At 32.9% G+C, this 10697-nt stretch overlaps 1 protein-coding gene across 1 annotated transcript; it reads left to right on the top strand.

Moving 5' to 3' along the window:
- The first annotated feature begins 5850 nt into the window (after positions 1-5850).
- On the top strand, positions 5851-8656 carry LOC100788641 (probable trehalose-phosphate phosphatase J). The gene is made up of 10 exons (XM_003523776.5): positions 5851-6424; positions 6523-6663; positions 6758-6829; positions 6947-7039; positions 7132-7194; positions 7310-7411; positions 7533-7680; positions 7814-7884; positions 8028-8120; positions 8277-8656. The coding sequence occupies exons 1-10, from the start codon at positions 6161-6163 to the stop codon at positions 8343-8345; spliced, it is 1116 nt and encodes a 371-aa protein (XP_003523824.2). The 5' UTR covers positions 5851-6160; the 3' UTR covers positions 8346-8656.
- The last annotated feature ends 2041 nt before the right edge of the window (positions 8657-10697 follow it).

The following is a 10697-nucleotide window of genomic DNA, read 5'->3' on the forward strand; positions in this document are numbered from 1 at the left end:
GACACCTTTTGAGTTATTCAAGGGTTGTAAACCAAGTTTGCGACATATACGTGTTTGGGGATGCCCGTCTGAAGTAAGAATCTATAATCCACAAGAGAAAAAACTAGACCCTAAGACTATTACTGGGTATTTCATTGGATATGCTGAAAGGTCTAAAGGGTATAGGTTCTATTGTCCATCCCACAACACTAGGATTGTAGAATCAAGGAATGCAAAGTTTCTTGAAAATGACTTGATCAGTGGGAGTGATCAATTTCAAAACATTTCTTCTGAAAGGGATCACTATGAAGCTGAACCTTCTGGGACAAGTAATAGGTTGGTAGTCATTCCCACCCCTCAAGTTAAAATGGGTGTTAGACAACCAGTGATTGAAGTTCCACAAGCTGTTGAAAGTGATCATGTAGATCAAGTTGTTTGTGAGGAACAACATGATGATACTGAGCAAACTGGTGAAGAACCATTTGAACAAGTTCCTCAGCAAGATGACCAAACAACATTAAGAAGATCTACTAGAGTAAAAAAGACAGCAATTCCTAGTGATTATGTAGTGTACCTACGAGAATCAGACTACAACATTGGAGCCGAAAATGATCCTGAGACGTTATCACAAGCCATGAGTTCTAAGGAATCAAATTTGTGGTATAATGCTATGAGGGATGAGATGGATTCTATGGCATCTAACCAAGTTTGGGATCTCGTTGAGTTTCCTGTTGGTGTAAAAGCCATCAGATGTAGATGGGTCTTCAAAACAAAGAAAGACTCAGAAGGCAACATTGAGAGACATAAGGCAAGACTTGTTGCTAAAGGATTCACTCAAAGAGAAGGAATCGATTACAGAGAGACCTTTTCCCCTGTATCTAAGAAAGACTCTCTTCGAGTAATTTTGGCATTAGTAGCTCATTTTGATCTTGAGTTGCATCAAATGAATGTGAAAACGGCGTTCCTGAATGGTGATCTAGAAGAAGAGGTTTACATGAAACAACCTGAGGGATTCTTATCTAGTGTTGGTGAGCACTTAGTCTGCAAGCTTAATAAGTCCATCTATGGATTGAAACAAGCCTCCTGCCAAAGGTATTTAAAATTTCATGAGGTCATTTCTTCATTTAGCTTTGAAGAGAATGTCATGGATCACTGTATATACCAGAAGGTCAGTGGGAGTAAGATTTGTTTCCTTGTATTATACGTAGATGACATTCTGCTTGCGACTAATGATAAGGGTATGCTATATGAGGTGAAACAATTTCTCTCAAAGAACTTTGATATGAAGGATATGGGAGAGGCATCTTATGTCATAGGCATAAAGATCCGTAGAGAAAGATCTCGAGGCATTTTAGGCTTGTCTCAAGAAACCTATATCAACAAAGTTTTAGAGAGATTTAATATGAAAGATTGTTCACCAAGTGTAGCTCCCATTGTGAAGGGTGACAAACTTGCTTTGAGTCAATGCCCCAAAAATGATTTTGAGCGGGAACACATGAAAAATATTCCATATGCTTCAGCAGTTGGAAGCCTTATGTATGCTCAGGTTTGCACTAGACCTGATATTGCATTCGCTGTTGGAGTTTTGGGAAGATATCAAAGTAATCCAGGTATTGACCACTGGAAAGCTGCAAAGAAAGTGATGAGATATCTTCAAGGAACAAAGGATTACATGCTCATGTACAGACAAACTGATTGTTTGGAAGTGATTGGCTACTCCGACTCAGACTTTGCTGGTTGCGTTGATTCACGAAGATCAACATCTGGTTATATTTTTATGTTAGCCAATGGAGCTGTATCTTGGAGAAGTGCCAAACAAACCTTGACTGCTACTTCCACTATGGAGGCTGAGTTCGTTTCTTGTTTTGAGGCTACCTTGCATGGTGTATGGTTGAAGAGTTTCATATCTGGCCTTAGAGTTGTGGACTCTATTTCTAGGCCATTAAAGTTGTATTGTGACAACTTTGCTGCGGTGTTTATGGCTAAAAATAACAAAAATGGAAGTCGAAGTAAGCACATCGACATTAAGTACTTAGCCATAAGAGAACGTGTTAAAGAAAAGAAAGTGGTCATTGAACACGTCAACACTGAGTTAATGATTGCTGATCCTTTAACTAAAGGCATGCCACCAAAGAATTTTAAGGATCATGTAGTATGAATGGGACTTGGTTCCATGATGTAATTTCATTGTACGTACATTTATTATTTTCAATGAAACTCTTATTCAGTTAGATATTTTCTCATATCGTTTTGTGCACATATTTATTTATTTCGAGAAAAATCATTCGGTTTAGATATAGAATAAACATATGGTTTATTCATTAAGTTGAGAGCTAGTGTTGAGAGACTCGATATATTGTGGTACATGGAAGATACTACTCATCATCAGAGGACCTATCGCCATGACTCATATATTATGTTTCTTGTTATGGTTGATGTTGAGTTAAATGGACCAAGTGGGAGAATGTTGGAATCCCACGTTGCATTCACGTCCCACGTTCCTTTTTTATTTTATTATTTTGGAACATTTAGTTATTTTGAATCTGGTCCATTTTCCATCCACATTCATCCCATATCTTTGCAAATATATTTGCAACCACCTTCAGTAACAAATCACGTACCCATCATTTATCTCACGTACTGATAACTTCTTATCTCACGTCTGATAACTTCCTATCTCACGTTCTGATAACAAGTTGAGAACTCTGTGATGGACAGACTCTATAAATAGGATGGGGTGCTCTCAATTTTGTATCACCAAACCCACTTCTCTATTCAGAAAAAATACACCATCTATTCAGAGTGAATACACCATCTATTCAGAGTGAGTAAGGGTCTGGAATAACAAAACTGTCTTTCAGGTTCGTGTGTGCACCGCTTCCCGTTCAATTTGCAATGGCTAGAGGTACGCTCGTAATTCTTTTAATTTCCGCTGTTTGATCTAAATATGCTATTTAAATTTATTTGCATGCTTAGATCAGTATATGTATATTTTTACAGAAAGTTGTTAACATAATTAATACTCTGAATTTTTTTAACGACTGCATGTAACTCAGTTCATTCATTTATCCAAAGTACACATCCTTTACTCAATGGTTGATATATTATACGTATGTAAGATTCTCAAGATTCTTATGAAGCCAATACATTTTTTGGGGTTGACAAAATATCAAAATTAAGAAAGACGATCGAGAAGCAAAAGAAATATTGACAAAATATCAAAATATTCTAAGCATATGATCGAGTATCAACCAATGTACAAGTGATAATTGCTTGACAGAGGAATGCATGAACTAAAAGCCGAATCGCCTACTTCATATGCATTTAACTCTATATTAACTAGTTGTCGTTGGCATTCTTGATGGAAAAGGATACAATAGAGAAAGAAAACTAAGAAAAGCAAGAAAAGGAAAGTACTTATTATGCCCCTGGTTTTGAAATGTATAGACAAGGTAGGTAGGTGCTGCTGGTTTAAGTTTTAGAGAAACTATACAAGGGGCGATCAAGTGGTTCATCTATCATTGGTTGATAGCTCATATGCTAATTAAGAATATTTTTTTGTACCTATATTCTAACTCGTAATATACCACATACAAAAACAGAAACCAAGAAAAATTGAAGCAAAAAATGTCGTTACCTATAGAATAGAAAATAAAGAATGTGGAGAAGTTAAATACATTATATATAAGAGGGTAGAAAGGTCCCGTTTATGAGATCGATGTAAGGAAAAGGGGGAAATAAATAAATGGGTCTAATGTAAATTTGATGACTATGTGTGTATTTGATTTGTCGTTTTAGAAGTTTCAAATGATATTTTACACTTTTCCAAGCCCTAAATGAAGAAGCTATAAATCTGATGGATTGAAAAAATGCTAGTTACATTCAACCAAACGATAACTCAAAACATCCTTTGGCCTTGTCTTTTCTAAAAACTGACAAATTAAAAAAAATGCTGGACTTCAAGTATTTGCTAAAGATTGCACAATCAACATTTTAACCTAATTCAAAAACTTATTTCCTCTCTCAATTTTGTAAGTGGATTTTACGTTTATTGAGGGAATATATTCTCAATTGCATTTCATTGCTAGTGTAGTGTATATTTATAGATCTAATGTTTATATATAATTGATTGATAAAAGATAAGTCATATCCTAATCTAAAATAAGATAAGAGATAAGATGATATGAGATCATATCTATGTTAATATTTACTAGGTCATAACAATTAGATAAGATCTACATTTAAATTACATGATCAATTAGGATATAAGATCTTCATTTAAGATTACAGGATAATGCTGGTTCATTATGCCCCCTCAAGATTAAGTTATTGTCTGTAACTTTGATCTTGTATCCAAGACCTTGAATTTTATTTGTTGTAAATGATTTGTTATGATATCTACTAGCTAATATTTTGTTGATACATAACCAGAAGCTTCCCTACTTGAACTTTTTCTCAAGACAAAATGGTAATCAAGAGAAATGTGTTTATTTCGAGAGTACAGAATGGGTTGGTGCACATATAAGTTGCACCAATGTTATCACAGTTGTTTTGGTGGACTATGTAGTGGAATATGAAGTTCAATGAGCAAATGAGATTGCCAGATTATCTCTATTGCAATTGCTCTGTATTCAGTTCCCGTTGAGGATTGTGCCATTGTTTTTTGCTTTGTTGAGAGCCGTGAAATTGGATTACCACCAAGGAAGATGGTGTATGCCAATGTAGATTTTTTGTCATCAATGTTGTCATCCTAATCAACATCAATATATGCAAGATTGATTGATATTAGAGTACATTTATAGTCTATGTACAATTGAATGATAAGTGATGACATCTATCCTAATCTAAACTAAACTGTGATAATTAAATAAGATATGCATTTAATTTATAGGATGAGCCGGGAGATAAAATACTATTGATTTTTGCATTAGCTAAATTTATATTTTCCATCAGAACTAGCAATACTGCATCATATAAAATACAATTATAATGACAAATTATCCTTCCATTTGAGTGTTTTATTTTTTTGAACCACCTGAATATAAACTTTATCCATATTAGCTGTCAATTTTACCTCATGAAGCTCAAGACAATAAAAATTATTAAGGTAGGATAAATTATGTGGTCCTTCCCCACTTCCTAAGCTACCAAGAGTTCTATTTCGCAAGATCTTGCTTTGCACAGTACAGAAACAGCAAAACCCCTTTCTGTTTCACCATTCAATTGCTCCTCTTCTAGTCAAATCTAAAACCCTGATTTTCATATCATTAATTAATTTAAAATTCCCAAAAATATAAATTGAGTTAGATGATTAAGAAAAAAAAAACCGTGAATTTTATGTCATTTACTAACAAAACTAAAACAAAGATTTTAACAACCAACATTTGTCTAAAAAAATTAATTTAAAATTCCCCGTACCACTATTCCTTTACAAGATTATTCAGGACGCAAACTATTTGGATTATTCATTAATTATTGACTTGAGTAATAAGTAAAAGTAAGACTAACTATGCAAACAAAGCACATATTCATCCATCCAAGAATCTTTTCTGACAACACAAAACAATAAAAAGCAGCGGTCTCCGCTTGGAAATGTGGTGTCCTTTTAACTTGGACAGGATAATGCAAATAATAAGTGGTAAAAATGTAACGAAACTACACTATCCTTGCAGTGAAGGTTCCAAATTATTATGTACACTTTTTTTTTTTACATCGGAAAAAGAAAATAAAAAGGTGGGTAGCTGTGAGGGGATCATGATGGTGGCCCCTCCCATATTGCATATTTAGTATATGGTTGCTGAGAAGTACAAGAAGCAGGGAAGAGAAGTAGTTGTTTCGTCGGTTTGTGCCGTGAAGCCTAAGTTTATAAATTGACCAGACACAACAAGCTCGTTCGTGACTTGGCTAGACAAAGCCAACTAGTAAAATCAACTCCGATTTTTTTTTTTTCTCCCAGCAACTTTTTTCATTCTATAAAAGGCCTTATTCGGCAGAGTAATAAGCCACGTACCATAATCACCTTCTTCTCTTCTCTGCTTTTCCACTCCTTCTCCTCACTCACCCCTCCCTTTTATTTCCATTGTTATTCTGCCTAAGCAGTTTCTTCCAAACTTCCTTTTACATTTCCAATTTCTCTATTCTATCAAAAGGGTTTGAACTTTGAAGGGAAAGGAAGAAAGATATGATGACGAACCAAAATGTGGTGACTCATGAGGTTATTAACACGTTGATTGCCGTGGCAGCTTCCATTTCAAACTCAACCGCGTTGCCAAGTGCAACAGTGCCAGAATCCATGGCTGTGCTTGGTGGGTTTTGGGGGCTGCCCCATAATAAAAATCTTGTGAAAAGGTTGGAAGGAGCTAAAGTTAGTGCTTGGATTGATTCAATGAGAGCTTCTTCCCCAACTCGTGCCAAATCAGAAAGCCAAGAAAAAAGATCTTGGATTGTAAGCACAACATATGATGAACATGTTACATGGTTTATGATTCTATGTGTGGTCATGCTGATCACCTGACTCTGCTTCTATTTCGCCACTCTTTGCAGCTTTATCACCCTTCAGCTCTGAACACGTTTGAGCAAATAGTATGTAGTGCCAAAGGAAAGCAAGTCGTAGTTTTTCTTGACTACGATGGAACTCTCTCCCCAATTGTTGCAGATCCGGATAAAGCTTTCATGACTAGAAAGGTTTTCCTTTTGTTCCCATTTGTCTCATATATGCATATCCATTGAATAAAGCTTGCGTTTGTGATTAATATGAGACTTTGTTTTCTCAAATTAGATGAGAGCAACGCTAAAGGGCATAGCAAGGCATTTTCCCACAGCAATAGTGACCGGAAGGTGCAGAGACAAGGTACATTTTCTTCAAAGAAAAATAAGTACAAAAAATGACTTGGAAGTTAGAAGTGATTAAATGATTTTCTTTTTCTCTTGAGATTTAAATGGGGTTGTTTCTGGTTTTTTTTTTCAGGTATATAACTTTGTAAAATTGGCAGAACTTTACTATGCCGGAAGCCATGGCATGGACATCAAGGGTCCAACAAAAAGCCAAAGTCCAAAGCAAGTGAGAGAGAGTTTCTCAAACTAATAAGTGTGTTGAAGATTATCTTTCTGTTTCTTTCTGCTTAGCTTTGCCATTTGTTGCTTTGTTTTCAGGGTAATAATAATAAAGCAGTGCTGTTCCAACCCGCGAGTCAATTCCTGCCAATGATCGATGAGGTTCATTTCTCTCTCTCTCTCTAATCTAAATGCAAACTTCTATTTCCTCCAAATTGGCGTGTGACAGCACATAAGATATTAACCGCGTCCTACGTTATCAAAAATAATTTTTCAGGTGTACAAGATCTTGTTAGAAAAAACAAAGACTGTCCCAGGGGCTAATGTTGAGAACAATAAGTTTTGCTTGTCCGTGCACTTTCGTTGTGTTGACGAAAAGGTACTAGTCAACATACTATATAATTGTTGAATCAGTAGAATTACCATACCCACACGCACACGCCAAAAAACATTAATTGTTCGGTAGCCGTATTTTTATTTTTACTCTGTTTTTTCCTTAGAGTTGGGCAGCGTTGGCGGAGAAAGTTAGATTGGTGCTCAATGATTACCCACAACTTAGGCTAACCCAAGGGAGAAAAGTGCTAGAGATTCGTCCAACCATCAAATGGGACAAGGGCAAGGCTCTTGAATTTTTGTTAGAATCATTAGGTGAGTATATAACTATATATATTAATTCATGCAAAAATAGCCTTACTTTGATACCTCACCTAGCTAGATATACATATAAGTCATATGTTTGTTCTGATTCACTATAATATTAATATTATTTGTATATTTCTAGGATACGAGAATTCGAATGATGTATTTCCAATATATATTGGTGATGATCGAACTGATGAGGATGCTTTTAAGGTAACAAATGCTGCCATGCCACACCTAGCTAGCTAGTTAGTTAAAAGTATATATGTAGCTATTTCTATATATTTCATTTTCACCTGCATATGTTTATTAACTGACTTGTTAACATTATGGATATGATAATATAAAAATATCAGGTTTTGCGCAGTAGGGGTCAAGGAATTGGGATTCTTGTTTCTAGAGTTGCAAAAGAAACAGATGCTTCCTATACCTTGCAAGATCCATCAGAGGCAAGTGCTATATATTCCATCCAGTACAATTTATTCTATATAATATTTTTAATGTTTAATTCGGGCATCAATGTTGTATATCTTTATTGTGAATGGTGAATCTGAGAAATATATAATGTAATTAATTAACAAATATCTTTATGGCCACATTTACAGGTTGAGCAATTCTTGCGGCGTCTGGTGGAGTGGAAAAGACCGAGTACTGTGACTCCCACAAGTGTATAGAGAGTTTGTAGAATGTAGATGATCACTTCAAAGAATTGACACCACCACCACCTTAGAATGGTGAAGAGGTGGATCGAATTGTATCACTTTTTTTTTTTTTATTGTTGAAAATGGAAATAGCACTATTCCATAATTTAAATTTATTAAGGACAAAGTCCGAACAAATAGATTCCTACACACGTTTGCATGCGCATGCGGATAGTGAAAGGCAGATGTTTTATGCCGCAGTTGCAAATGGCCCGTCAACTTTGTTGCTAAGAATTGTACTTATCGTACATGTGGCCAATATATTCTGAAAAAGATTACTACAATCTCCAACTTCAAAAGCTGATTTAGACATTCAGAAATACTAAATGAGTTAGTTTAGAAAATTTAATGCAGTAATAATCCTTACATAGAAAATTTAAGTTTCTCGATCGTAAGCTTCACAAACATTTCATATGAGTGATCATTCAATTCATTTGTCCCCCCCTCACATCGATGGTTTTCCTTGACTTCTCGACGTATGTTTTATACCCATCTCAGTGAATATATACTGCAAAAACAAAGCCTTTTTCAGTATCGTATATTTATTTAATATAGTTGCTTTTTTTTTTTTTTTTTTTATCTTAAGGAAGGTGTTACATGTATTTGTAAATCTAATTTTTTTTTAAGTAGTACCATATCTTTTCCATCTTCTTGTTTCTACTAGTATCAGACACAAACCAAACTTTAATTATGAGAGACCGCAAATTTGAAGTTCATCTTTTAATTGTATAAACAGTGAGTAATACCACTATTTTACAACATCTTGAACCTCGATCAATAAATGGATAGTAATTCTTTTTAATTTCCTAATATAATTTTATTATCTTTTTCTTCTCATTTAAGTAGAAAAATCTTTAAGAAATAAACATATATGAAAGATATAATTTAAAATAAATAATTATTTTTATTTTAAATAAAAAATTTTAAAAGAAAAAAATTGAAGTAATACATAGTTACTGCTTTCCCATAATAATTGTCGTGTAAAAATAAAAAATAAGTTTTAAATATTTATCATTTTATTTTTTTAATATAACATTAATTACTTGTTTTTACTTATATTAATTATAATATTAATGATGAAAAAAACTAAAATAAAATAAAATTATAATATTTATCATAGTTACTGTTATACTGTATGATTATATGTAGTTTATAGTTTGACCTCGATTGTGGCATAGATATATAAGTTTGTAGATATGGGTTTCTGATCAACTACATATGCCATAAACATTGTAAACTCAAAAAGTTATGGGTAGCAGTGTTGTCGGGAACTCCAGTTTATTCAATTTGGTATCAAATTAAATGAAGGCAGAAGGCTAAAGAAAACTAAAGATACAAAAACCATGTGTAAAATCTTGAACTTGGTGTCTTTGACGCTCATTTCTACAATATAATAACTGATGTCCTGATTAGGGAAATAAAATAAAAACATGTTAAAAAAGAAATACATTAAAAAAATATAGTCATTTAGCATTCATTCTTCAATAATTAGAAGTATATAGTAAAATATATTTAATGATTTCTAACCAATTAGGGGTCATATTAACATAAAAGATCATATTATATGTTTATAAGAATAATAATAATAAATAATTAAATAATAATAAGTATACATAAATTTCATATATGAGTTTTTATTTACTTTAAAAGCAGTTCAAAATAAAAAATTAAATATCGTATATCTATCAAATTCCTACATTGATATATATTTACTCGATATAACTAATTTTTAATTGGTTCTTACTAATTTTCTCAGTTTATCTACAATGGTTCATAAGATATTGTTATATTTCACATAAATATGTTTATTTTACATCATTCTGTTTATATATTTTTTTAATGTATAATGATAGTAATGAAATTTAAACCTAGATATCATATAAACTACCCAGATCTCTTATCACAAAGCCAATCCTATATACAGGAAATAAAACAATTTAGTGACAACAATTTTATCATTAATGACAATTTTTATCATTTATACTTGCGTTGCTAAAATTTAGTGAAGAAATTTTAAAAATTACATATAAGAGTATATCTCCAATGCTTGTTGTTAATGACTTGTTTGTTTTTAATTTTTATTTTTTATTGGAGGTGATTTATATATCATATTGCATTGTGTAAAATTAAGTTTTAGTTGTTTATGAATAAAAAAAAGTATTTCTTATGATTTTTGGATCATTTAAGAAAGATAACTGAATTACTTAAAATTATATCGTTGGAATAAAATATACTGAATTGTTTAATTATGATCTAACATTATAGAAATTAATTAATATAAAATAAATAACTCAAAATATACTGCTTAAATTACATTCATTTGGA

This window comes from Glycine max, chromosome 4 (assembly GCF_000004515.6).
Source record: "Glycine max cultivar Williams 82 chromosome 4, Glycine_max_v4.0, whole genome shotgun sequence".
In the NCBI taxonomy this organism is placed as follows: Eukaryota; Viridiplantae; Streptophyta; class Magnoliopsida; order Fabales; family Fabaceae; genus Glycine; species Glycine max.

Bases quoted from the DNA above. Each gene is read 5' to 3' on its own strand.
- LOC100788641 (XM_003523776.5), top strand. From the start codon at position 6,161: ATGATGACGAACCAAAATGTGGTGACTCATGAGGTTATTAACACGTTG. The intron at 6,830-6,946 runs GTACATTTTCTT...TTTTTTTTTCAG, and splicing joins CCGGAAGGTGCAGAGACAAG to GTATATAACTTTGTAAAATT. The intron at 7,681-7,813 runs GTGAGTATATAA...GTATATTTCTAG, and splicing joins ATTTTTGTTAGAATCATTAG to GATACGAGAATTCGAATGAT.